Source organism: Pelodiscus sinensis, chromosome 31 (assembly GCF_052426305.1).
Source record: "Pelodiscus sinensis isolate ZL-2025 chromosome 31, ASM5242630v1, whole genome shotgun sequence".
Taxonomy (NCBI): domain Eukaryota; kingdom Metazoa; phylum Chordata; order Testudines; family Trionychidae; genus Pelodiscus; species Pelodiscus sinensis.
In genome coordinates this window covers 8,112,507-8,140,327 of record NC_143082.1, presented here as the reverse complement: position 1 = coordinate 8,140,327, position 27,821 = coordinate 8,112,507, and the positions used below count along the sequence as shown (strand labels likewise).

The 27,821-nt window shown below is 54.6% G+C and overlaps 1 protein-coding gene across 14 annotated transcripts in view; it reads left to right on the top strand.

Moving 5' to 3' along the window:
• PNPLA6 (patatin like domain 6, lysophospholipase) overlaps positions 1-27,821 on the top strand; it is a 62,549-nt gene that overhangs the window by 22,801 nt on the left and 11,927 nt on the right. For all 14 annotated transcript variants that reach the window (XM_075902105.2, XM_075902102.2, XM_075902103.2 and 11 more), the window contains 19 exons: positions 80-160; positions 1,012-1,162; positions 1,478-1,561; positions 2,439-2,545; positions 3,001-3,192; positions 3,604-3,681; positions 6,409-6,614; positions 6,998-7,129; positions 7,708-7,831; positions 8,638-8,751; positions 14,165-14,240; positions 14,641-14,781; positions 14,866-14,929; positions 16,115-16,283; positions 24,592-24,774; positions 25,155-25,273; positions 25,577-25,733; positions 26,449-26,565; positions 26,763-26,832. In XM_075902105.2, coding sequence (XP_075758220.2) covers positions 80-160; positions 1,012-1,162; positions 1,478-1,561; positions 2,439-2,545; positions 3,001-3,192; positions 3,604-3,681; positions 6,409-6,614; positions 6,998-7,129; positions 7,708-7,831; positions 8,638-8,751; positions 14,165-14,240; positions 14,641-14,781; positions 14,866-14,929; positions 16,115-16,283; positions 24,592-24,774; positions 25,155-25,273; positions 25,577-25,733; positions 26,449-26,565; positions 26,763-26,832 — 2,365 coding nt within the window. The remainder of the gene's footprint in view (positions 1-79; positions 161-1,011; positions 1,163-1,477; positions 1,562-2,438; positions 2,546-3,000; positions 3,193-3,603; positions 3,682-6,408; positions 6,615-6,997; positions 7,130-7,707; positions 7,832-8,637; positions 8,752-14,164; positions 14,241-14,640; positions 14,782-14,865; positions 14,930-16,114; positions 16,284-24,591; positions 24,775-25,154; positions 25,274-25,576; positions 25,734-26,448; positions 26,566-26,762; positions 26,833-27,821) is intronic.

Below are 27,821 nucleotides of genomic sequence, written 5' to 3'. Positions count from 1 at the left end.
CATAGCCTTGGCCACATCCCAAATGCTGGTCCTGCCTCACCCGGACTCCCCATGCTCACACCACCACCTTCCCTTCCAGATCATCATGGTGCGTCTGCAGCGGGTCACCTTCCTAGCCCTGCACAACTACCTGGGGCTGACCAATGAACTCTTCAGCCACGTGAGCGACGGGTCCTGCCCTGGAGCTATCCCCAATGGAGCGGTGGTCCCTGCTCCTTGCACCAGAACCTCCACCCTTCCCATACCCCCCCCCCCCCCATGGTAGTTTTGGGATGATGTCCAAGGCTGGGATGAGGCTGGGGAGGAGAGAGAGCTAGAACCCCCTGAGCAAAACCTATAAGGGGTGGGAGTTCCTGTGCAGCAGGGATGGAGCAAGGCCTGGCAGGATGCCCCCTGTTGGCACCGAGTCATAGCGAGAAGCCTTAACACCCAGCCTGGTGTCTCTGGTGAGACAAAGAATCTGCACCCAAGCAGCTCATCCCTGGCTTGGCCCTGCTCTGCCTTTCAGCCTTACGGCTGGGCGGGTGGAGCTGCGGCCTCCAGGAATGGCCAGGTCTGTTCTCCGATGGCAGAGAAACCAGACTACTGTTCAGACGGGTCAGTGAGCTGGCTCAGTGACCCTCTGCCCCCAGGTGTCAGTTTCCCAGCAGCCTAAGTGCAGGCTTTGTGGGGCTTTGTCGTGTGATGGCAGCAGCCCTCAGTACTCTGGGCTCTGAGCCCCCTCTGCCTACAGCAGCACATCTGGCTCCTCCCATGTTATATGGCTCTGGGGATATGGGTCTCCCCCACCCATGCCATGTGGCTGCAGGTGTGGAGCTTGGTCCCTTCTGGACCACCAGCCAAGTGAGGGGCTGTCCTGCCCTTTGTCCCTCAGGTCTGCTCTAGGGTGGGGCCAGGACTTGCTGTGGGAGGGCAGATACGATGCTCTAAATGGCTCCTCTTGGTCTTGAGTGATGCATGTGGCTGGTCCCCAGGCTGGCCTGGTGCTGATGCTGACTGTGTCTGTGGCAGGAGATGCAGCCGCTGCGGCTCTTCCCTCAGCCCAGCCATGCCTCGCGCACCAGCCCTGTCAGACACAGCAAGCGCGTCGTCAGCATCTCCTCCATCGATGACCACAAGGAGAGCTCTGGGAGGCAGCCAGATGCCAGCACCAAAGACGTGGGTGAGAATTGCCATAACTCAGGGAGGGGAACACAGCAGCTGTGCTCTCTCCCAGTGCCTAAGCTGTGCACAGGCTGGACAAGGGTGGAAGAAGACAAAGGGGCAGAAGAGCTTGGTAGGGGATGCTGTGCTGCAGGGATCAGGGTGGGGGTCTGCTGTGCAGCCTTCCCAGGGACTCCCCTTGCATCAGAACAGCTGTGGAGCAGCTTTCAGCATCAGTCCTGCCCCTGGAGATAGGCTGACTGCAGGGACCGACCCAGAGCAGGGGATGCTCTGGGCACCATGGTAATGGGATGTGTGTGTGTCACCCTCACAGCTGATCAGCTCAAGCTGGGGTCCCTGGAGCTGACTGCAGCACCACTACTGAGCCGCTGCATCTCCATGCCAGTTGATATCTCAGGTATGGGGGATCCCTCAAAGGAGGGAGTCGTGGGGGTTTGGACCCAGGAAGTCTGGAGCAGCAGGTGATGACGGGGGAACTCCTGGCACAAGCCCTGCCCTGCTGCAGGGTGGGGATGCTGCCTGGCCAGTTGGGGTGGGGGTTGTTGCCCCAACTGAGCTGAGACAGAGTTAGACACAGGAAGCAGGCTCAGGGCACTCTGGGGGTTGAACCAACTTGGGAGAGCCCAGTGGCCGCAGGTGCCAAGGGAGGCAGCGGGTCTGAGATGCGCCACTAGGAGTGGGCACCCTGGAGAACGAGCTGTTTGATGGGGGATGCTGGGCTAAGCTCGGTCATTATTGGCTAAGTATCAGAGGGGTCGCCGTGTTAGTCTGAATCTGCAAAAGCAGCTAGGAGTCCTGTGGCACCTTATAGCCTAACTGAAGTGTTGGAGCATAAGCTTTCGTGGGCAAAGACCCACTTCGTCAGATGCATGTAGTGGAATTTCCAGAGGCAGGTATAAATATGCAGGCCAGACTCAGGCTAGAGATGATGAGCTGGATCCAATCAGGGAGGATGAGGCCCACTTCTAGTAGGTTGGTATTCATACTCCAGATCAGCTACTAGAAGTGGGCCTCATCCTCCCTGATTGGATCCAGCTCATCATCTCTAGCCTGAGTCTGGCCTGCATATTTATACCTGCCTCTGGAAATTCCACTACATGCATCTGACGAAGTGGGTCTTTGCCCACGAAAGCTTATGCTCCAACACTTCGGTTAGGCTATAAGGTGCCACAGGACTCCTCGCCATTATTGGCAAAGGCACTGAGTAGCCTGACAGGGAGGGGTAGGCATCCTGGCCATGTAGAAAACATTGCCCTGGCTTCTCTCCTGCACAGGCCTCCAGAAGGGTCCCCGCTCAGACTTCGACATGGCCTACGAGCGCGGCAGGATCTCGGTGTCGCTGCAGGAGGAGAGCACCAGTGCCATGGCTTCCTTCTCCCCCGTGGGTCCCCTCACACACCTCCCTGATTGGGCCCACACTGGGCACCCTCCAACCAGCTGCCAAGTTGGGGCTGCTCACTGTCCAGGTGCAAAGCACCCAGCGGGATCTGGTGTGGGGCAGAGGCGCCGCACAAAGAAGTGTGAGGTCACGCTGTCTGCTCAGGGGTGGGGCCGGCTTCTGCCTGGTGTGTACACGTCACTCCCTTGTCCAGGACAGCACAGAGGGCAATACTGTGGCCAGCAGAAATAGCCTGGGGGCTGTTCCAAGGAAGGTGAACATAGAAGTATGGGGGTTTGATAGCCGGGCACAGGGTGAGAGCGGAAGGCGGGTGCAGGCAGAACAGTGTCACTGCAAGGGATGGGGAGGTGCCCCGATGTGTGGGCAGGGGCAGGGGGCAATGCTGGAGGCTGTTGCAAGGTCCTGTCATGCTCTGAGCTGTCCTCCTGTCTCTCCAGTCAGTCTCCCAGGAGCCCAAGGAGCACAGGTCAGTGATGGTGGAGGAGCAGACTCCCAGTACCTATCACTACAACTACTGTGAGGATGACTCAGCAGGTGGTGCCTGCCCCTTTGGGCCTTACCAAGGCCGCCAGACCAGTGCCATCTTCGAGGCTGCCAAGCGGGAGCTGGTGAAACTCATGAAGATTGAGGTGAAGGGACAGCGAGGGGCACAGGACCTTCAGTGTCTGGGGCGGGCAGGGACGATCCTTAGTGGCTGGGGAGGGCAGGGGTGGTTTCCTGGAGTCTGCCCGAGGAGCCAAGGGCCAGACTCGGGAAGGGTGAGTTTGCAGGCTCTGCCTCGGGGTATGGAGGGAGGTGAAGCCAATCCCTGGGCTCTGTCAGGGCCATGCAGGGGGGAGACAGAGTGGGACCCTGGGCTCTACCACTCTGGGCTGACCTGTCTGTGCTGGGAGGGGCTGGCTGATCCTTCAGGCCAGTATAGGGGCTGGGAAGGACTGTGGGAGAGGCCCTAGCATGGGGAGAGACTCTGAAGTTCCTGGTCAGTGCAGCAGGGCCCAGCCTGGCAGCCCTTCAGTCCTTTGTTGTTGCTATCCCCACAGGACTCCTCCCTTCTCAACAACCGAGTGCTGCTGCACCACGCCAAGGCCGGGACAGTCATCGCCCGCCAGGGGGACCAGGTAGGTGTGGGGGAATACCAGGGCCCAGCAGCCATGGGGCAACACTGACATAGCAGGTGCTCGGAGTTGGTGCTGCTGTTGTTTCTTGGCAGCTGGGGCCTGGTCCCCTCTTCCCTGTGGCAGCCCCAGTGTGGATGGGCAGGATGTGCTGCCTCCTGAGGTTTGGGTACTGGTGCTGATGACTCTGTGAGGAGCAGGGCAGTGGGGCTGCCGAGCATCTCAGAAGCATGTGTGCCAACTTCAGGGCAAACTGTTACACACCCAGACTGGCTGTGTGCTCTGGATGGATTTTACCAAGTATAAATCCTTCAGCCCCATAACAGCCAGACCATGGAGTCACTGACAGGCCCCTGGAGCACCCGGGTCTAGGTTACCATCCAGACAAGCCAGCCTTTGTGACTGATTGGCCCTGTCTCGGGACAGATTCACTGCCACAGTGCCTCCTGCCAGTAGCATGGGGAATTAGCTCATCCACAGGGCGCCTCCCTCTGGCTGGTGTGTCCCTGTGTCCTCACTCCATGTTTCAGTTCCAGACTCATGTCGCTCCCAGACTGTAATGTCCTATTCAGAAAACTGCCATCCAACAGTGCCCACTATTGTTGTCTCTCATCCAGGGGCTGTGCTCTGAGGTCCTCCCCTCCCAGGGAACCTGCAATTTTCCTATCCCCACCTTGCCTTAGTGACCCACTGTGAGTCTTCATTTTGCTCCTTACCTCAGGGGCAAACTGCAGTCTGGAATGACTACTCATCACGGGCAAGGGGGTGGGTCTATCCTGACCACCTCCCCGCAGCCCTAGAACCTTGAGGCCTTGCTTCAGGCCCTGCAGCCTGGGACCAAGGCCAGGCCAGAACTCCCCAGATTTCCCTGTCTTTTCCCAGCATTGTTCTGTCTCAGGAAGTCTCCAGCTTCCCTGGCAGCCAAGTCCCTCCTGCTCCCCAGCTAGTGCAAGAGTCCTTCCCCACTCCTGGAGCCTTTATTTATGTGTCCCCTTAGCTGTGGCCTTTGCTCTCAGTCTTCTCCCAGGGCTGGGTTTTACCCTTAAAGGGCCAGTGTGGGGCAGATGCCCCATCACAAGTCCTTACACCAAGAATCACAGCAGTATTCAAGTTACTCCCTGAGCCAAAGGATCAGTCAGCTGTACCTTAGATTTCAAACCACTGACAACACATGTAGCCAGTCCTGTCATACTAACCAAAGATTGATTAACTAGTAAAAAGAAATGGAAGTTATTTGCAAAATGAAAGCAGGTAATGGACACACACAAGTGAAGTATAGTGAGGTTCCAAAAGGCAATAGAAGTTTCTATAATTGGCAGGCTACATACCAGGGTGTGACGGGTTGGATCACAGAAATCTCCTTGGGTTGTCCCTCGGCGTGCTGATCAAGTTGCTGGTGCCCGCCTTCCTGCCCACTGGAGCTCCCCACCACCCTGTCCTGCTGGGCTAGAAACTCTTGTCGCTTCCAGGCAAGGCAGAATTGTGGTTACTGCCTCCCTGCAGAGCAACATAGACACTGATAGTAGCTTGTCTCTGGGAGGGCTCAGCACCCAGGAAACCAACCCTCAAATAGGAACCAAAACCCCAAATAAATCCATCTTACCCAGGGTAAAATTTTTTCACAGAGAAAACACATAAAGACATTCACCCTCTTCTTTGAGGAGTGTCCCTGTGGGTGCACCACCATAGGTCTTTGGGGCGCCACTGCACACCTAGTTGGAGATTTACAGTAGCAGTGCCCTCCGGTGGGCCATGCACACGAGGCAGGCAGCACACGCAGTGCTGCTACCATGCATGAACAGCAACTGTCCCCTCAGTTCCTTCTCTGCTGCCACCAGCGTCAGTCAGAACTGCAGTTGCCCTCCTATTTCATCTTGTAGTTTGAATGTTTTCTCTATTAGTAGTTAGTGTCACAATTTTCAATAGTTTAGAGTTAAGGTTTTCTTTTCTTAAAAAAAAAAAAGAGAAAAAAGAGACTTCTCTGCCAGACTGCCATCATTATGGCCTAACAGAGCTATACTACCTGGGATGCCTGGTTCCCCGGGATTCAAACACTGCCTCTCCAGCAGGCTTTCTATCCCCATCTCAGGCGATCACTCCCAGTGTGAGTGCTGCACACACTATGGCACAGTGCCAATATTGCAGACAGCTAACAGCTCGCACACGCAAGGCACAGGAGCTCCAATTAAAACTCCTTTCATTGGAGAAAATGGTGAGACCGGCTTCAGACCCAGAGTGCTCCTTTCCCCCTGCGCCATCTGTCACTCTTGGCCATGTCTGAAAGGACCATGTCTGCCAGCTCTGCCTTAAGAGACTCTTCCTCTGATCAACCGAGAGAGATCGCATTCCTTGGATAAAGGTGACTCTCCCTCAAAAAAACCAGGAGCAAGGACCCCCTTTAGTCTCCCGTCCCCCACCCTCGGCTGCATTCCTCTTGGCTAGTTGCAATGGCAGCTCTCCAGAGCCAGGTGCTAAGCCCCACACCAAGGAATGTTAAAGCTCTGTACAGCAAATGTGGGGGGGGGGGGAGGCTTGGTTCCCATGGAGCTGGGAGAATGTATGTTGGGCTCTGGCCCTGCTGAGGTTACTGGGGTACCCCTGAGAGTTCAGGCTCTGTGGGAGCTGCAGCCTGTCAGTAGGCACTCACCCTGCAGCCTGCCCATGAGCAATCTGCCTCTCATTCTGCTGCTGGGAGTGACTTTCCTCTCTCTCCTCTACCCCCCACCATAGGATGTAAGCCTTCACTTTGTGCTGTGGGGCTGTCTGCATGTCTACCAGCGCATGATCGACAAGGCAGAGGATGTGTGCCTCTTCTTGACGCAGCCTGGCGAGATGGTGGGCCAGCTGGCTGTGCTGACCGGAGAGCCCCTCATCTTCACCATAAAGGCCAACCGCGACTGCACCTTCCTCAAGATCTCCAAGTCGGACTTCTATGAGTTGGTGTCCCCCTTCTCTTCCTCATCCCGTGGGCAGCTCCTACCTGCCACCCCACTTACACCTAGTTTGGGCCAGATTGAGATCAGGGCCCATAGCGGGGAAAAGCCCTATGTCCCATTCCCCACCCCCATCAGCCAGCCAGCCAGCCCCATGCCACGGGGCTGAATTGGAGCTGCTGCTTTCTAGAGTTGAAAGGCCCCATGTCCCAGTCCTCCAACCATGCCCCTGTTGCCTGGGACTGAATTCTCCTGCCCAAGGCTGTGAACTGTTCTGGTGTCCTGTTTTCTCGGCAGGCTGTTCCAGAAGAGGTGGGGTGACTTGGGGATAGGCAGCTGCACTTGCAGCACATGGTGCACTGACCAGCTACCTGCTGTCTCCCCAGGATCATGCGGGAGCAGCCCAGTGTGGTGCTGAGTGTTGCCCATACTGTAGCTGCCCGCATGTCTCCGTTCGTGCGCCAGATGGACTTTGCCATTGACTGGATGGCTGTGGAAGCTGGGCGGGCCTTGTACAGGTGAGTGAGACCTGTGCTGGGGGGATGCTGAGAGCCCTTCCTGGGGAGTCCCAAGTTTTCTTCCTGGCTCAGGGCACAGCTGGGACCAACTCTCCCTACTGTGTTTTAACCCCCTATGTGCCAGAGTAGTGGACAGCCCCCTGATTCTCAGCCTCATCCATGCCCTTCCTGCAGTATAAATGACTCCGGCATTCCAGCGCTCTGGCTGGGTGCTGCCCGGTCAGGAGCCAGACTGTTTCCAGAGGGGCCAGGTGAGAACTGCCCAGATGCCTGTGACCCCTCCATAGGACTCAGGCTTTCACCTAGGCTGATCTGACTTCAGCCCCTTTCTGTGTTGCATTGAGAGGAGCCCGGGTGCTTTAGGGATGGGTAGGTGCCAGTTGGGGCTGTCAGACTTGCCGCTTATAGCATGCACTGTACCAGCCCAGCCTATGGGGACACTCTCCCTGGCACAGGTGGTGGCTCAGCTGGCAAGCTCACTGCATGTGCTCTCCCAGCCCAGGTGGTAGGGGGCGCTCTCTATTGGATGGTCACTGGCTCAGCTGGCAGACTCACTGCTTGCTGCATGTGCTTCCCAGGCAGGGCGACAAGTCGGACTGTACCTACATTGTGCTGAATGGGCGCCTGCGCTCTGTCATTCAAAAAGGCAGTGGCAAGAAGGAGCTGGTTGGGGAGTACGGCCGTGGGGACCTCATTGGAGTGGTGAGCTTCATCCCATGACTCCGCTGGGGTGGAGGTGTTCCCCACCTGACCATTGAAGGGGATGGGGCCAGTCCCTTCCAGGTCCCTTGAGTGGTGGGTGGGCTCTCTTGTTGGGTGGGGTGGGCAGGCAGCGTCTCCTTAGGCTTGCAGTGGTGATGAGCAGCTGCAAGTCACGGGTGCTCAGGCCAGGCTGTCCAAGGGTGAATTGTCCATTCCCTCCTTCTCCAGACCCTCCTGGCTTGGGTGGTAGGTAGGTCATCTGCTGCCAGCAACTGTCCTGGCACATAGCTTAGCGTAGTATTGGAGACTGGCAGAGAGTCTCCTGGGTAGAGTGAGGAAGATGGGGCTGGACATAGAATCATGGAGCTGGAAGAGACCTCAGGAGGTCATCAAGTCCAGCCCCTGTCCAAAGCAGATCCAACCCCAACTAAATCAACCCAGCCAGGGCTTTGTCAAGCTGAGACTTAAAAACCTCTAGGGATGGAGATTCCACCCCCTCCCTAGGTAACCCATTCCAGTGCTTCCCCATCCTCCTAGTGAAATATTTTTTCCTATTATCCAACCTAGACCTCCCCCACTGTAACTTGACATTCAGAGCCCTGGATTCTCTTCCCAGCTTGGGGAGGGCTAGTGGATTAGAACAGATAGCCGGGGCTCCTGGGTTCGGTATCTCACCTGGTGCCTCAGTTTCCCCCTCTGTACAAGAAGATTTTTGAGACATCCCTGTGATGTGAGGCAGACCTTGTCTAGGACAGTGAAGGTCTCCCCTTCCCCGACTCTAATGTGGCCTGTGTGGTCTCCTCTAGGTGGAAGCCCTGACCCGGCAGCCTCGAGCCACCACCGTCCATGCCGTGAGAGACACAGAGCTGGCTAAGCTGCCTGAGGGCACCCTGAACAATATTAAGCGCAGATACCCCCAGGTACCAGGGGCAGAGTGTGCATCAGAGGAAACAGCCCATTCCAGTGCCTCAGCTTGCTATGCTGTGGGTGCTGTGCTCAGGCAAGGGTGGGCTGGAGTGAGGCAGGAACTCTTCTGTCTGGGAGAAAGCTGCTCGGGAGGTAGGCTTGAGAATCTCACCTCCACCATCAGCAGGATGCAAGTCTACGTGATTGGTGATCCTCTGCTAAGAAGAGCACATAGGCCTGTTACCAGAGCAAATCTGGGAGCTTAGCTACAGGGTGTGGATCTGAGTCTGAAGAAGATCCTAATCAGAGTAGGAAGAATCCATTTGTCCCTCACGTGCGAACAAGTGACACGGCTAGATTATTGTGTCAAGAGAGACTGCCAGGCTGAGGAAGATGCTTAAGGAAATCGAGGCCCAGGTGGGATTCTGCCCCTCCCTAAATGAGAGTGAACGCAAGGCAAGACAAGAGTAGAATGGCTCAGAGAGTGGTTGGGGATGTTTGACCATTGGAGGCAGTCACAGACAGTTCTCATGGAATGAGCAGGAGGGATTAGGGTGCTCGGATGGTAGTTGGTAGAACTGATTAAAAGAGCATTAAATTAGGAACTTGGAGGAGACAATTGGGAGATGCTCATGAAATCTGCACTCCTGATTCTAATATTGACCTGGAAGCAAGTCAAGAAAGAGAGGGCACAGCAATGAGGAAGGAATAGGATTGGGCAGGTGAGTGGAAGGGTAGATGAATCTAGCAGTAGAATGATTATACCCAGTCCTGTGTGAAATGTGGCAAAACCAAGCAGCAGCAATTAAGAGATTTGTACACCAGTGTAAGGAACCTGGGTAACAAAATGGAGGAATTAGGGCTACTGGTGCAGGAAGTGAAACCAGACCTAGTAGAGAATAACAGAAACGGGTGGAATAGGCCTGAGTGGAGTACAGGAATTGAAGGTGTGTCTGCTCAGGAAAGAGAGAAATAAAGGCAGAGGGGGAGAAGTAGCAGTGTGTGTTAATGATGAGGTAGACTGTAAAGAAATTAGAAGGGATAAAATGGGCCAGGGAGTCTGTTTAGGCCAAAATCACTCAGGGGAAGAAGCTAGTGGAAATACCCTGTAGGACAGTGCTTGGGGTATCAGACATCCAGGATCCAGTTCAGAGATGGAGAGAGAATGCTTTTATTTTGAATGAAATAAATACTACTGGGAATTGTCACTATGGGAGACTTTAATATCCCATAGAGAGACTGGAAGACAAGTGCTAGTAATAGTAGTAGGGCCCAGGTTTCCTGCATGTGCTGGCTGACAGATTTCTTCACCAGTCACCGAACCTACAGGAGGCAATGCCACTTTAAATTGGTATGGGTGAGTAGTATGAACCTTGTAGGAGAGCCAATTGTAGGAAACCACTTTACTTCAAGTGATCAAGAGCTAATTAATGCAAGAATAAACAAAAATCCATCCGCACGGAGAGGTCTTGAAAAGGGCAAACTTTAAGAAATGAAGGAAATTAGTTAAGGAAGGGGGCTGGGCCAAAGAGCCCAAGGCTCTGAATGTAGAGGAGACTTGGAATTACTTGAAGTCAAAGTTCAGAAGCTCTCTGAAGCCTGCCTCCCAAGCAAAAGGGAAATGCCATCAGGGAGGGTTGTGGATCGGTCTGGATGAGGTAGCATCTCAAACAGGTGACTAGGAGAGAGCAGAGAATCTGGAGCCACTAAGCACTGTGGATGCGGAGAAATTAAAGATTATCTGGACGTGGCCCAATTCCTAAACAAATATTTGCCTCAGATTTTAAGAAGGGTAATGAAGAGCTTAGGGATAGCAACAATTTGGATAATGGGAATGAAAATATGGAAGCAGAAATTACCAGATCTAAGGCGGAAATCCAACTCAAACAGCTTTAAGGGCAGGGCGGGACAGGGAGGCAGATCATCTCCATCCATGTTAAAGTTAAAGGAACTGCTACATGAAATTGCAAGTCCAATAGCAAGAATCTGTAATAAATCTGGAAACTCATGGGTCATGTTTGTGATTGGAGAATTGCCAATATAGTTCCTGCTTTTAAGGTAATCCAGCAAACTCCAGGCTTGTTAATTTGATCCAAGTTGTAACCAGAGTCATGGAACAAATTTTAAAAGAGAAACTGAAGACATAGAGGTTAACAGTAATCGTGATAAAATAGAAAATGGTTTTATAAATATAGATCTTGTCAAACCAACCTGATCTCCTTCTCTGAGAAGATAAGGCATTGTATGAAGTTCTGCACATAAATTAATTGTTAAAATGAGAATTAAAAGGTGGATAAGGAATTTGTGAAAGGAGAAACTACAATGGGTCACAGTGAAAAGTGACCTGTCAGGCTAGCAGGAGATTACTAGTGGAGCTCCACAGGGATTGGTCTTGGGACCCAGCTTAACCTTTGTACAAAAAATTGGGAAGGTGTTAATAAAATTTGCAAATGATGCAAAGTTAGGAGATGTTTCTCAATACGGAGGAGTAATGGAATGTCACACAAGAAGATCTAGATAACCTTGAAAGCAGGAGTAATAGAAGTGGGATTAAATTTACTAGTGCACTTTGCACTAAAATTCTTGTTGTCAGTCACTAAAAGCTGGTGACGTATCAGTTGGAAGCAACAGAGGAGAAAGACCTGGGCATATTGGCTGATCACAGCAGAACTAGGAGCTGCCGATGTGCTGTCCTAGGATGCGTCCGGCGAGGTGTTTCCAGTAGAGACAGGGAGGGACATGTCGGTGCCATTATACCAGGTGCTGGGGAGACCTGGAATTCTGCATGCAGGTCTGGCTTCCCGGGGTAAGAAAGGTGCAGAGGAGGATCTGAGGAGTGGAAACCCATCTTGCAAGAAAAGACCGAAGAGACTGGCCCATTCAGCCCAACCTCACAAAGGCGGAGGGGAGAGACGATTGCTCACTCAGGATAAATACATCCAAAGGCTAAATGCTACTGCCCCTCAGCACATTGAGGCTTGAAATTAGGAGCAGGTTTTCTAACCATCGGAGGGGTGAAGTTCTGGAGCAGCCTCTCCTGGAGCCATGGGGGAAAAAAATCAACTGGCTGTAAGTCAGAGCTTGACAAGTTTCGGGAGAGCAGAAGGGGAGCATAGGATGGCCTCCAATGCACTGAGCCACCCTAAGAACATAAGAACAGACATACTGGGTCAGACCAAAGATCCATCTAGCCCAGTATCTGTCTTCCTACAATGGCCAAAGCCAGATGCCCCAGAGGGAGTGAACCGAACAGGTAACCATCAAGTGATCCCTCTCCTGTCATCTGAAGAAGGCTGTGCCTGTGAAAACTCATGATACCATCTACATCAGTGGTCCCCAACTTGGTGCCTGCAGGTACCATGGCGCCCGCCAGGGCATTTATGCATGCCCACCAAATCATCTGGGCCGGCCCCGCCCCCAGCACACGGCACATGCGTGGAGCTGGGTGCAGGGCACGTGGGAGGCCCCTGCCCCGGGCACGCAGCACATGTGCAGTGTCGGCCCCAGGTGCATGGGCGACCCCTGCCCTGGGTGCGGTGCCCTGCGCGGGTGCACATGCACGGCCCCTGCCCCAGGCGCAGGGCATGTGAGCGGCTCCTGCCCCAGGCGCGCGGCACATACATGGTGCCGCCCCTGGGTGCGTGGGTGGCCTCGCCCCTGGTCACGTGCGTGGCCCTGCCCCCGGATGCCCTGCGCGTGAGTGGCCCCGCTCCCGGACGCCCGGCAGCCCCTAAAGGTTGGGGACCACTGATCTACATGTTTTGTTAGCCTTTAAAGTGCTACCAGACTATTTGTTGTTTTTTAAGTTTATTCCATTTCAGTTCCTGACGAACAGAGGCCAGGGGCACCATTCCTACCCATTCTGGCTAATAAGTATTGATGGACCTAACCTGCATGAATTTACCTAGTTCTTTTTTGAACCCTGTTAGGGCACATCTACACAGCACGGCTAAAGCTGAAATAAGCTACCTAACTTAAGCTACGTCAATTGCGTAGCTGAAGTTGAAATAGCTTATTTCGGCTTTTGGTGCTGTGTACACAGCAGGAAGTCCAAGGAAGAGCACTCTTCCTCTGACTTCCCTTACCCCTAGTAAAATGAGGATTGCAGGAGTCAAAGTAAGAAATCCTCCAGCTCAACATTATTTTGACATTATGTCAAAGTAACTGCTTGTAGCGTAGGTGCAGATTATGTTATTTTGGAATAACATCAGTTATTCCAAAAATCCACTGCTGTGTAGATGTACCCCTAATGTCCTGGTCTTCACAACATCCTCTGGCAAGGAGTTCCACAGGTTGACTGTACTCTGTGTGAAGAAGAACTTCCTTTTGTTTGTTTTAAACCTGCAACTGCTGGCAGCAAGCATCCCCAGTGGCCAGTGACAGGACGCTAGATGGAGTGAGCTCTGGGTTGCTACGGAGAATTATTTCCCAGCTGCCTGGCTGCTGGGTCATGGCCATGTGCTCAGGGTCTCACTGATCACAGATTTGGGGTTGGGCAGGAATTTCCGCTCCACCCTCAGTCAGACTGGCAGAGACCCTGGGGGGTTTCACCTTCCTCTGAAGCATGGGGCCTGGGTCGCTGGCATGTTTAAACTTCTGTAAATGGTAGGTTCTCTGTAACTTGAAGTCTTTAAATCCTGATTTGAGGACGTCAGGACCTTAGCTAGGGGTTCTAGGTCTGTTATAGGAGTGGGGGTGCGGTTCTGTGGCCTGTGATGTGCAGGAGGTTGGACTGGGATCATCATGGTCCCTTTCAGTCTTATAGGCTGAGTCTGTGAGCTTCCTCATCTGGCTAGACCTGTTCCTGTCCAGCGTTCCAGTGAAACAAGGACAAGGCCACATTGCAGTTCTGCTCAGGGAAAGCCTGAGTGTGGCTATCTCTGTAGCAGGCCCTAGGGGAGATTCTGAATTGCACTGAGTTCTCCCGTTCTGGTGGAACTTGGGGCCTGACCACTCAGCTGGCAGCCCTGCCCTTCATGTAGTGACGTGATTCTAGTCGTGCCTGGGAATCGTGATGGGGCAGAGGACATCTTGGCCTAGCTTATGCCAGGTTTGCCAGCCTCTTGCTGTGTCTGGCCTCTGCATTGATTAAGGGAGAGCTCTGGCACCCATGTCCCACTGCCAGGATAATGCCAGCCTTCTGTCCTGGGTCATCCTCCTTCCTGAGTCCCACAGTGGTTCCAGCCACCAGGAGGTGTGCAGGAACTTCTTCACGTCTGTCCCCTCCAGGGCAGACTACCCCATGCCATGTCCCAGCCGGACAGGCCTCTGAGCCCTGCCATGGCAGTCATTCTTCCCCTACCCCCACACATGGGCCCTGAAGGGTGGGCAGAGAAGAGAGTCCCTGGAGTGGCCAAGGGGCTGGCTGAACTGAACCCTGCCCTTCTCCATAAGCCTTTGACCTGGGTTGGCTGCTGTTCCTGGCAGGTCGTGACCCGCCTGATCCACTTGTTGAGCCAGAAGATCCTTGGGAACCTACAGCAGCTGTGCGGGCCTTTCCCAGGTAGGGGCTTTGGGTGAAGGGTTAAACTGCAGCTTACCCTAATGCAGGTGCAGCCTACCCAGGTTCTAGAGGCACCAGCATGTCATGGGGGGGGGGGGGGGGGACTCTCCTAGCCAGGGCTCCAGGGAATGTGGCTTGGTGCTGGCATATCCCTGAGGAGCAACTGGCAGGCATGCTGGGCACTGACCCACCTGGGGATTTTCCAGGGCTCCAAGGCAAGAAACAGGAGCTCCCTGGCTTGGGAGGGAGCCAGCTCCGTGCAGGCCAGGGCAGCAGAGATTAAGGTGCTCAGTGCTGATGCTGGGTGCCACAGGGCAGAGCTCCAGACTGGGTCCTGTGATTGGTGGGTGTCTTGTCCTCTGGGCCTCTCAGTTGATCAATCACTGTCTTGGGCCCACAGGCTCCAGTCTTGGTGTGGCCTCCAGCTCAGAGGTGACCAACCCGGCCAGTAACCTGTCCACAGTGGCGGTGCTACCAGTGTGTGATGACGTGCCCATGGCGGCCTTCACGCTGGAGCTGGAGCATGCCCTCAATCCCATAGGTGAGTGAGGTGCCAGGGCCTTGCCCGGCTTTTAGCCATGCTTGGGGTGCAGGCCCGGTGTGATGGGCCCATTCACTCTTCCAGGTCCCACCTTGCTTCTGACCAGTGACATCATCCGAGCACGGCTTGGTGCCTCAGCGTTGGACAGGTAGGGGACTGGTGCAGGCAGTGGTCGGACTGAGGCTATGATCTCTCTTTCTCTGTGAGGTCTGCATGGCTGTGCTATGGGACTTGTGCCATTAGGGCACAGCAGGGCCCCCTTCAGGAGAGAGCGCAGCAGGGAATTCTTGTTGGAGATAGGCTGGAGCAATAGGGAGGGGTTGATGGGGATGGGGATGTAGCTTGGGGGTTGCTCATTAGGAGCTTAAGGCTTAGGTGTGGGGGACAGCAGGGGATCCTTGTTGTGAGGGATGTGTCACAGATTCACAGGATAGCGCGAGGGCCCAGTTTTGGAACAGTCTCTGGTGGAGCCCCTTGAGGCCTCTCTTTCTCCAGGGGAAGCACAAGGCTTTGCTGCCTCTTCAGGCTGGACTGCCAGGTCTTCAGCCCCCTGCTTCACACCCACTCAGCAACTTCAGCTGAGGCAGAGCCCTGAGGGAGACTTGTCTCACCTCAGTGAGCAATGCATCTCCTCTGCCAGCATCCGCAGGGGCAGCCAGCCAGCGCCATCACACATGGGTGCTTATTTGTTGGCTGGAACACAGCACAGGAAACCCTTGGCTAGCACAGAGAAAAGGAAGTGACAGCAATGTCCAGCCTGGTCAGCACAGAGACCAGAGCTCTGTCCCTGTCACTCGACTGTCCCTATTCAGGTGTACCCTCCACTGCTTCCCACAGTCCACACTTAACACCTCCCTCCCCCAGTCCTCTGTTCCTGAGGGGAAGTCCATTTCTCTCTGGGCCATTGGTTGCTAGGGATCCATGTGTGCGCAGTTGGATTTGCTGTTATCTTAAGAGCTCAACTGATGTAGGATGCAAACCCCACATCAAGGAGTTGTTCACACTTGTGTGGGAGGTTTTTTTTTTAGCCTAGTCAGCAAACAGACCTTCCTCCCACCCCACAAGGTAAGAATGAAGCATATGGGGAAACTGAGGTTTCAAAATGCATAGGTTTCAAAAAAAGGTCTCACAAAAACCTCCCACTGTCACAGCATGTAGCTGGGGAGCTCTGCTAGGAGCTTTAGGGAGGGAGTCCCCATTGGGAGCAGGGACTAGGCTAGGGGGAAGGGGCGCTCCATGGTGGAAGCTTGGAGGAAGACCAGAAATGGGTTGGAGTAACAGGGTGGAGCAGGACAGAGCTGGGGGATGCCTGCTGACATCCCTTCCCTGACAGCATCCAGGAATACCGACTGTCGGGCTGGCTGGCGCAGCAGGAGGACATCCACCGCATTGTGCTGTACCAGACTGACTGCACGCTGACGCCCTGGACTGTGCGCTGCATCCGCCAGGCTGACTGCATCCTCATTGTTGGGCTAGGGGACCAGGAGCCAGCGCTGGGCAAGGTGAGATTGGTGCATTGTGTACCATGCCTGGGGGGATGCTGTAGTCCATGGGGGTGGCCAACATGGTCTTGGATGCTGCATGGGCCTGTGAAGTGCAGCTTGGAAGTGCAGTCAGGATTCCCATATCTCTGCTCTCATATGATCGAGCAATTTCGGTCACTTGATAGCTGGACATAAGCAAACAATATGTGTTTTAATAGGCCTAGTGTGCATGTCTACATCTACAAGCTGTAGCTGTTCTGGCAAGGGGCAGGGAAGCAGGGGCTCTGAAAAAGGCTTGAGAGTCCTGGTGGACATTCAGCTAACATGAGTCCTGGGCATGACAGTGTGTCAAGAAGAGCTAGTGCAACCCTGGGATCTGGAAGCAAGGGAGTGTCAAGTAGGAGGGAGGTGTAACCTCCTGTCAGACGCTGCTGCGACAGCTGCTGGAACCCTGTGTCCAGCTCTGCTGCCTGCAGTTCAGGAAGGTTGTTGATAAGTTGGAGAGGCATCAGAGAAAAGCCATGAGAATAATTAAAGAAACCTGCCTTAAAGTCAGACTCTTGGGGCTCTTTCTAGTTAACATAACAAAGAAAGGGCTAAAGGGTGACTAGATCCCTGTTCCTCCTTGGGGAACAGAAATTTGATTCTGGCTCATCAGTCTAGCTGAGGAAGTTCTAACATGATCCAATGACTGGAAATCAAAGCTACAGCCCTACATGGGTACAGAAATGTATACCCACATCTAATCCATGGCTGTGGATATCAGCATCCGTGAATGAGGATAGCTGCAGATATCTGCGGATATTCAGGACTCTACTAACAGCTCCACACATCACCAAGCAGCAGTGAGGCAGGGCTCTGCGAAGTCCTCAGCTCTCAACGGCCCTTCTTCGAGTGGTTGCTCGTGTCCATTCGAATTAAGTGTGCGCACCACGTGCACTGCATCTTCCAGAGCGTTTTCCCTACCGGTACCCGTAGTGCCGGCAGGGCGTCCCCTGGAGTGGTGCCGCCATGGTGGGGCATAAGTACCCCTGCCGGTGCTCCCCCACCACAGTTCCTTCTTACCACCCATGACGGTCGTTGGAGCGTGTCTCTCTGTTAGAGCAGTTAATGGTTCCCGTTTCTCTTAGTGTTGTAAATAGTTCTAAATAGTTCAATTAGTTAGATAGTTAGTGTCTCTGTTTTTAATTCTCTCCCTTCGGGGGTGAGGAATGCCAGGGCCACAAGGTTTTAAGGCGTGTGCTGTCTGCGCAAAGTTTATGTCCATAGGAGACCCTCACGATAGTTGTCTGAAGTGTCTGGGTGAGGGCCACCTTACAGACACCTGTAAGATCTGCAAGTTGTTTAAGCCGTGCCCTAAGAGGGAGAGAGACTCTCATTTAAAACTTCTCCTCATGGAGGCGGCTTTACAGCCAGCACTGACTGGACACTGCGGTGTGCAGTGCACCGGCATCCATGCACAATGCTCCATCTCGAGAGCGGGCCTCGGTATCGAGGGCTCGGCACCGTTCTCACTCCCCGGCACTGAAGAGATCAAGAACGTCCCATGGTAGGTCTCCGAGCCGGAAGTTCAAGTTGGGACTATACCGCAGTGCCGAGTCTTCGGTGCGCACGTCCTCATCTACCACGGTGCAGCATAAGCAAGCGGGATGCCCATCCAGCCCAGGGCAGCTACCCTCGCACTGCCTCTCCACGCCGGACACTTTTGAGGCGGCGCATGATCTTATTAGCCTCACTACCTCCCCTCTGTCGTCGGTTGAGGTGGAGAGGTCGAGGTCGTCTACGCCGGAGGCCGTGTTGGCACCAGCTTTGCCTCAGCACCGGCATGACCGGACGGCACCGGTCGCTTATGCAGCAGGACTGTCCCCTGTGGGACCAGTACCGCTTGCCTCAACATCGGTGCCGGCCTCAATGCAGGCCGCCAGGCTTCACTCGCGTTCGACTGGGCTCGACCTCCCTTGGTGCTGGGACCTCTTCCAGACGCCATGGGCTTACCACCAGTGGCAGGGTCCTGTGCCCTCCTCTGTGGTGTCTCGGGGCACCAAGCACTATCGTCGGCATCGCTATCACGACCCCCTCCTTCCCCCCAGAGGTCGGTTACTACAGATGCCGCTGCTGAGCCACAAGCCTCGGTGCCGAAGCCGCTTCTGCAAACGGTGCCGCCTGCCCAGCCGGCTTCTCAACCGGGCCCTGCACTGGATCCAGTACCGATCCAGGAGTCGTCGTCATCTTTGTCTCCTGATGAAGCCTTGGCAGATCCCGCACCAGCGTTGCCTACAATGGATGCTCGAGCGCATCAGGATCTGCTTAGGCGTCTGGCCTCCAATCTGGCTGTCCCAGTGGAGCCAGTAGTGGAGGACACGGACCCCATGATCGACATCCTCTCTGACGATGCCCCCACCCGCTTGGCTTTGCCACTTCATAAAACCATGGCCAAGATTACTAATGCCCTGTGGCAGACCCCGGCATCCCTGACCCCTACCTTAAAGGGAGTTGAGGCGCTATTACGTTCCCCAGTTGGGGCACGAACACTTGTACTCCCAACCTGTTCTGGGGTCCTTGGTCGTTCACGCTGTGGCTCAAAAGGAGAGACTTCCCCAGCCGGGGCTGTCCCCGAAGGGTAGGGAGCCCAAACGCCTTGACCTGATGGGCTGTAAGGTGTATGCCACTGGTGGGGTTCAATTCCACATTGCTAACCAGCAAGTGATGCTGAGTCATTATGCTTATAATACATGGCAGGCGGTGGATAAGTTTAAGGATAAGCTCCCTGCCAAGACCCGTCAGGAGTTTGCGGCCATGACTTTGGAGGGCAGAACCATCGCCCGCACAGCCCTTCAGGCTTCCCTTCAGGCTTCGTCAGGTGTAGTTCTGCGTCGTGGTGCCTGGCTGCAGGTGTCTGGAATACCTCCGGATGTCCAAACTACGATCCAGGACCTGCCTTTTGATGACAAGCGTTGTTTTCGGAGCACACGGACTCCAGGCTCCATACGTTTGAGGACACGAGGTCTACTTTCCGGTCCTTGAGGATTCACACGCTGGCTCCTCAGCGTTGTCAGCTGCCCTACAGACAGCAGGGGAGAACGCAGTCCCAGGTCCCCCGTGGGGATTACTGGAGACGCCGTCCTCGTGCCCCCAGTGGAGGTGCGGGGGCGGCTGCGGGCCCCTCATCCGCAAGGGGTCGTCGATGTCGCCCAAGAGGGGACAACTCCCGTGGGGTTGGTCAAGGCTCCTCCCAGCAGCCCAAGCACCAGTTTTGACGGGCTGCTAGAGAGTCGCGCACCAGCCTCCCACCCTGGCCCCCCATTTGAGGCCAGGTTATCCCAATTTGCCCACGCCTGGGCAGAAATCACCACCGATGCCTGGGTTCTAAAAATAGTCAGAAATGGCTATACCATCCCCTTCCTGGGCTCGCCCCCTTCCAACCCGCCCGCCCCGTCCCTTTTCAGGGACACCTCTCACGAAGGCATCCTCCGTCAGGAGGTGTTAGCGTGCCTCGAAAAGGGAGCCGTGAAGAAGGTCCCCTCACATCTGCAGGGCAAGGGGCTTTGCTCCCGGTATTTCGTTGTCCCAAAACCCAAAGGTTGGGTTCATCCCATCTTAGGAACTGCAACAAGACGGTGGTGAAATCTAAGTTCAGAATGGTAACCCTGGCCTCTGTTAGCCTGGTTTTACCGTTAGGAGACTGGTACACAGCTCTCGATCTCAAGGACGCTTACTTCCATATGGCAATAAGACCCAGCCACAGGAGGTTTCTCCTTTTTATTGTTTCCCGATGTCACTTCCAATTTACAGTGCTCCCATTTGGCCTTTCAACAGCACCCAGGATCTTTATAAAATGCATGGCGGTCATAGCGGCGTTCCTCCGCAAAAAAGGGATACACATCTTTCCGTACATAGATTCGTGGTCGTTCCTACGGCTAAGTGGAGGCCCAGGTTTCCCTCACAAGGGCCCTGTTCGTAAGGCTGGTGCTCATGCTAAATGAGGAAAAGTCATCGTTGACTCCCTCCCAGCACCTTGAATTCGTAGGTGCCCTCCTGGATGCCAGGGTGGCGAGAGCACTCCTCCCAAGAACCAGGTTTTTGTCCATAGTGGAGCTGGTCTCCGAGTTAACCCGGTTCCCCATCACGACCGCCCGGGTCTGCTCGAGGCTGCTGGGACACATGGCAGCATGTACGTATGTGGTACGCCATGCTCGAATGAGACTCAGGCCTCTACAAGCCTGGTTTGGCAAGGGCATTCAACCAGTCCAGGGGTCTCTGGCACACGGTTCTCACAGTGCCTCCAGAGGTGATAGCCTCCTTACAATGGTGGACCCAGGAGGTGGTGGTGTGCAGCAGGGTTCTGTTCACTTCACCTCCTCCCTCGCTTACACTGGTCACAGATGCTTCGGACCTGGGTTGGGGGAGTGCACCTGGGCTACGTCTAGATTGGCATGATTTTCCGCAAATGCTTTTAACGGAAAAGTTTTCTGTTAAAAGCATTTGCGGAAAAGAACGTCTAGATTGGCACGGACGCTTTTCCACAAAAGCATTTTTTGCGGAAAAGCATCCGTGCCAACCTAGACGTGCTTTTCCGCAAAAAAGCCCCGATCTCCATTTTCGCGATCGGGGCTTTTTTGCGCAAAACAAATCTGAGCTGTCTACACTGGCCCTTTTGCCCGAACGAGAGCAGCATAGTATTTCCACAAGAAGCACTGATTTCTTACATGAGATCGTCAGTGTTCTTGCAGAAATTCAAGCTGCCAGTGAAGACAGCTGGCAAGTTTTTCCGCAAAAGCAGTCTAGACACAGCCCTGGGGTGTCACAGAACCCAGGGTTTGTGGTCCCCTGCAGAGCGGGCTCTGCAAATAAATGTCCGGGAGCTCAGGGCAGTCAGGAGAGCCTGCGAGACCTTCCTGTTGAAGCTCTCTCGCCGCTCTGTCCTAGTCCGCCTGGACAACAAGGCAGCTGTGTTTTGCCTCAACAGGTGGGTGGAGCGCGGTCGCCTCCCTTCTGCTGTGAGGCTTTGTGGCTCTGGGACCTGTGCATAGCGCATGACATAGTTTTGCAGGCAGAGTACCTGCCAGGGTGCAAAAACTTGTTGGCCGATGCTCTGAGTGGGTCCTTTGGAGCCCACGAATGGTCTCTCAAGGATTCAGCCCTTCATCAGGTCTTCCACAGGTGGGCTTGTCCCTTAGTAGACCTGTTTGCCTCGGCATGCAACACCAAGTGCCAGAGTTACTGCTCCCTGTTGGGGCTGGGGGAACACTCCAGGGGGGATACCATGACCGTGCCATGGCCGGCGGGCACCCTCTATGCTTTCCTTCAGTTTCCTCTAATTCCCAGGGTTCTGGCCGAGGTCAAGACCTTCAGGTCCCTGGTCATCCTGATTGCCTGGGCCACTGAGGGACTGTTCTGCTTCCCTATCCTGGTGGATATGCTCAGCGAGGAGCCTATAACGCTCCTGCCAGTTCGGGATCTCCTGATCCAACCTTGGGACAGGGGCCTCATAGTTCACCCGACTCTCAGCTCTTTCCACCTAACAGCCTGGTTTATCTGTGGCTGACCCAACCGGAAAGGGAATGTTCCCAGGAGGTACAGATGGTGCTCCTAAGTAGTAGGAAACCGTCTACCAGGCGGTCATACGCAGCCAAGTGGCGGCGGTTCTCGTCTTGGGCGTCCAGAAGGGGAGTGCACCCTTCCTGTGCACCTGTTCTGTCCATTCTGTGCTACCTCTTTGAATTTAGGTCCGGTGGCCTCTCTACCTCCTCTATCAAAGTCCATGTGGCATCTCTCTCTGCCTTCCATGTTGGTTCGGCAGGAGTCTCTCTGTTTTCTGATCTTATGGTCAGGTTAGCTGTGACATTATTGGACTCTGGTAGAAACATACATATGATTGTTGCAACCACTGTTATATATTTGCACCAATTCTTGTACAAAGTGTGTCAAGTCAGATGTTTATTAATAAAGGAAAGAGAAAAGGTTGAGAGTGAAATTGTTAAAGGAATCAAAGTACATCTACCAATGGCAGAGATCTTGATGCAGGCTTGTAGTGGAGATGAAATCAACCAGTCTCTGGAATACTTCCTTTGTTATGGGTGATCAGTCCTTTCAGGATTCAGTTCATTGCAGTGATCCTTCCTAGGTGATTTAGCCAGAATGAGGACCAAATGGAGGAGCCCTCAGTGCCCTCTTTATACCCTTGCTCATGCGGAGGGAATTCCATTGTTCTCCTTGTGTCCCAAGATGGAATTTGTCTGTGCATACTCCGTCCCTTTTTAGGTAGCAGCCGTTGCTTACATGCTGGTCTGAGCGCTCACAGCAAAGCTCATCAATGTGGATTGCCACCACCTGAGGTGCATTGTCAGCGAAGTGCTGCTGTTTGCTTGACTAGCCACCCTTTCACAGTAGGCTAGCCCAGCCCTCCTTTTGATGTCTCCCAGAAGTGCACATTTGAAATACAAGTACACAGCCAATGCTCTTAACTTCAGATATAAAAGTGATACATGCCTATGAATAGTATAAACAGGATTAGCAAATCAAAGCTTTTCATAGACATCTTACTTGGCCTACTTTGTACAAAATTTCGTACAAACATATAACAGTGGTTGCAACAATGATTTGTATGTTTCTACCAGAATCCAATAGCATCACACTAGTACCAGTGCCACTTCACCACAGCCAGCTGCTGTGGGATTGAAAGCCAAGCTGGATCGTGAGGGCTGGGGACAGCCACTCTTTTTGGGCAAGTGTGTGCTGCAGAGCCCTGTGTGGAGACATCTGTATGAGCATCTGAGCTAGACGACAGTCCATGGCCAGGATATCCACATCCTCAGATATAAAGCAGATTTCTGTGGCTTTGCTGGGCTTTAGTTAAAGCTAAACCAAGTCAGAGTGGAGATAAGCCAGAGAGCAATAACCATTGGAACAACTGGTTGTGGTGGATTCTCATTTTTAATTCAAGATGGGATGTTGTCTAAAACTGTGGTGCTCAGCCAGGGGTATGTGTACCCCTGGTTTACACAGAGATCTTCCAGGGGGTACATCAGCTTACCTAGATATGTGACCAATAGGGATGTTAGATATCATGTAATTGAATGGTTGTGTAACTGCATGAAATTTTAACAGTTACATGACTATTTGATGGTCCCCGGGATGGGTCTGGCAGCCAGTGTGCTCCCAGCCCTACTCTCGGGGAGCCCCCTGCCACTCTGCACTGCAGCCTCTCTATCAGTGGCAGGTGGGATCCAGTCTGCCAGGAGAGCCAGTTTAAAAACCAGCTCCCTGTGCAAATCATCTGCCTGCCACCTTGCGCTGCTGCCTCTGTATCAGAGGTAGTAGCGCAAGGTGGCAGCATCCCCTGTCCATGGGAAATCCGAGCTCGCAGCAGACAGAGGCTGGTCCATGGCAGCAGCCCCTGTCCGGGCAGAGCTTGGATCGCCATGGACAGGAGCTGCTGCCACGGACCAGCCTCTGTCCGCAGGGTCCCTGGGCTGCCACGGACAGAGGCTGCTGTGAATCAGCCTCCCCTCCCCGCCCCATGCTGCTGCCTCTGATAGGGGCATAAGCCAGAGAGCAATAACAAGAGAAAGACAGAGGCAGCAAGGGGCGGCGGAATGCATGTAGTTGACAAGATTAACTGATTACATGTTGGCATCCCTAGTGCCTGGTTTTACACCTGGCTACGTAAAAAGCACTAGCATTGTAAGTCAGTCCAAACTAAAATGTCATACAGATTATATACTAGTTTAAAGTGCTCTATCTACTGTACACTGCAGTGTAAGCACGCTCTTTCTATTCCAACTGATTTACAATTATATGGTAAAAATAAGAGAGTCTGCACTTTTTCTGTAGTAGTGGCGCTGGGGCACTTTTTTGTATTTTTATGTCTGATTTTGTAAGCAAGTAGATTTTCAGTGAGGTGACTGTTGGGATACACAAGACAGACTCCTAAAAGGGGCACAGTAGTCTGGAAAGGTTTAGAGCCACAGGTCTACAAGATCTGCTCTAGGAAGCCTTGGAGGCTGGTCTCTGACCTGTGTCAAGCAGAGGTCTCAGTGGTCCCCTCTGGTCTGGGGATCTGACCAACTTCTAACTCCCTTCTACTGCTTCCCTCCAGACTTGCGCTGGGGAGGGCTGTGTGTGCCATAGGGGAAGGGAGCTCATCCTGGGAGAGCTATGGGCTGGGCTTAGGGTGGGAGAAATTGCTGCGAGGGCTGTGCAGGGGCAGGGGGCTAGGTAAGTTGTGGGGGGAGGAGGGAGAGGAAGGGCATCTGTGCATTGGGAAGGGGGTTATTCTACAGGGAGATGGCTCATTCCAGCAGGGGGCCCTGTTCTGTACCTGCAGCTGGAGCAGATGCTGGAGAACACAGCCGTGCGTGCCCTGAAGCAGCTGATTCTGCTGCACCGGGAGGATGGGCCCAGCCCCTCTCGCACCGTTGAGTGGCTCAACATGCGTAGCTGGTGCTCAGGACACTTGCACATCAAGTGCCCACGCCGCGTCTTCTCCCGCCGGAGCCCCAATAAGCTGGTACTTTCCCTCATGTCCCCAGGGCCCTTTGGGCTGGTGCAGTATGTTACCACCTGGCCAAGCTGTCTCTGCCAAGGAAGGCATGAGCTCTTTGGGGTGGTCACAGAGCTGCTTTCTCAGAACAGACCCCAGGCTAGTCTGGTCCCTTTGGTGTCTCTGCTGCCTACCATGGCATTAGCCTGGGATACGACCTATGCCAGGCTGGCCTCAGGCTTGTTGGCATCATCAGACCTCAGAGCGGGAGGTGCAAAGTCCCTGTTGTAAGGGGGCTTGAGGGGGCTTTGTGTAAAGAAGGGTTGCTATGAGGGAGAGCGGGCTCTGGGGGTACATGTGCTGTATGGAAGGTGGCACCTGCCTGACTCTCACTCCTGGCTTTGCAGAGGGAGATGTACGCAAAGGTCTTTGAGAAAGACGCCGACCGGCACAGTGACTTCTCACGTCTGGCGCGGGTCCTGACCGGCAACAGCATTGCCCTGGTGCTGGGAGGAGGAGGGGCCAGGTAGGGCCTCAGGCATTCCTGTGGCACTCCTTTGCATCTTGGGGCAATCTAGCTCCCCGTGGGGAGAGTGGGTATTCACAGCCCAGCATTCCATAGGGATAGAACCCAGGAATCTTGACTCCCAGCCCCACGTCCCTGCAGGCCCAGGAATGTTGCCTCTCGGTAAGAGCTGGGACAGTGACCTGCTGCCCTCTGCCTGTTCTGGCAGCTCCATGGCAGGTTGCAGAGTTCTAGGCCAATACAGTGGCCCCAGGACAGGCTCCTTGCCTGCCATTGGGCTCTGACCCCTGGCTCTCCTCACAGGGGCTGCTCCCACATCGGGGTGATCAAGGCCATGGAAGAAGCTGGGATCCCCATTGACCTGATAGGGGGAACATCCATTGGCTCCTTCATCGGGGCTCTGTATGCAGAGGAGCGCAGTGCTGTGCGCACCAAGCAGCGTGCCCGCGAGTGGGCCAAGGTGAGGGCAAGGCCTGCTGGGAGGTGAGCTGTGGGGCAGGGCCAGACTTGGGAGGGTGGGAGCAGGAGGACTCCCCAAACCAGCCCTTTCCAGAGCTGCTACTCAGTGACCTAGCATTCTCCGCAGCTGTTGGTTGTCAATCCCAGGGCTGCACTGGGTTGCACCACCAGCAACTGCAATACAGAGATTCCAGTGTGCCTGAGGGGCCCTGTTGACCCTCCAGGCTCTCTGCTGCAGGCATCTCTGCCCATGCTGTGCAGCTCTGTGGGTTCAGAGGCAGAGCTGCAGGCTGCCTTTGGCCCTGGGAGACCTGCTTGACTTGGAGCAGAGCACCCCCCCAATGTGCCTCAGCATTGTGCTGCTAAGCGCGTGCAGTGGTGGTGGGGGGTCCAGTGGGAATTGCAGCCTCCCAACATCTCCAGTAACAACCTGTTATGCTAGTTGGCATTTGGTGCTGGGCTCACTTTGGCTGGAGGACATGCCACACCCCCACCAGTGGTTCCATAACTGGAGTGACAGTAAATGGGGCCCATGGGGCTGGTATGTCAAGAGGAGGGGTTGTGTCTGGGCACCATCCCACTTCAGGGCCATGTGGTTTGGCTTGCGGCTGGCTCCCCGACATTCCTCCCTGCTTGTCCCTGTGAGCCTGGACTGAGTGCGGCCTGTGCTGGGCTGTGCCCCACCCATGCGGTCACCCCTCGCCTTCCTTTTGCAGAGCATGAACTCAGTGTTTGAGACAGTTCTGGACCTTACCTACCCCATTACCTCCATGTTCTCTGGCTCAGCCTTCAACACCAGCATCAACAAGGTCTTCCAAGACAAACAGATTGAGGTAGGTGGGTCCAAGAAGCTGGACAGGGATCCTGGTGCAGAACACTCACAGTAGCCTCTTGCTGGGCAGCCTGGAGTGATGCCACTTTTGTATTGCCTGGAGCCTGGGCTTGTCCAGGGGGCATGGTGCTTTGCACAGCCCCACAGCGGCGTCCTGGGCCTGAACATGTCTCTGATCAGCCCCTTGTGCCCTTGCAGGATCTGTGGCTACCCTACTTCAACGTGACAACGGACATCACGGCCTCAGCCATGCGGGTCCACAAGGACGGTAAGCGCTCATGCCCGGAGCGTACCCCAGGTGTCTGGCTCTCTAGGCCCACTCTCATGAGCCTGCTCCCCACCCTGAGCCAGCAGCGCAGCACATGTGTGGGAACCGAAGTAATCGGCCTTGTTGGCTTGTCTCAGTACCTGCTGGCACTCTCCAAAGAGTCCTGTTGTGTGTGTGTGTGTCCGATGGGCATGGCCATGGTCTGCATGGCTGTGCCAGGCCTGAGCTCAGCAGTGCTGACCTTTGGGCACTCAGGCGCTGAGCCAATGCCTGTAAAGAAGGGAGCTGACACCCCCACTAGAGAGTGCCCCTGGCCTCCCGAAAGCTGTGCTTGTAACCCCGAGCCCCTATCCACTGGCATGGGCCACTCAACTGTGCCAAGCCATCCACTAACACAGCGAGGGGCTGGGCTGGGCGTGGCCATCTCGTTGGCCTTGTGGGTTTAAGAATGATGAGCTGAAATAAGAGACACTGCCTCCCTTATCTGCCCCCCCCCCCCCCGGCCATGGTAGAAGATGCTGTTGGTAGCATGGGGAGCATGAGGGCCCTGCTACCAGGGCTATGCTAGAGGCAGAACCAGGCTCTGTGAGACAGTCTCCTTCCACAGCAGTGCTTTCTTGGGGCAGCAAGGGGCGGAGGCACCACTGCAGGGAGCACTCAGCCTGAGCTGACTGGGCTGAACACCAGGCCGGGGGGGCTTCCTTCACCCATGCCCGTGCCCCAGGCAGCAGGAGCTGCTGGCTTCCCTAATGCCTGGCATCAGGACCTAGGATCTGCAAGCAGCCAGACACCATTCCTGCCCTTCTGGGTGAGGCAGGACCTCGGAGCAGCAAGGGCTGGCCTGGGCCTGCGGAACCCAAGCCCAAGAAATGCTGATGCTGCTCCAGGTCAGAGCTGGGGGCCACAGCAAGTCTGCAGGCAGGGATCCCCAGCACAGCAATGTGCACATGGGGCCCCCCCTGCCCATCCCCACACTCAGCCCCTTGGTC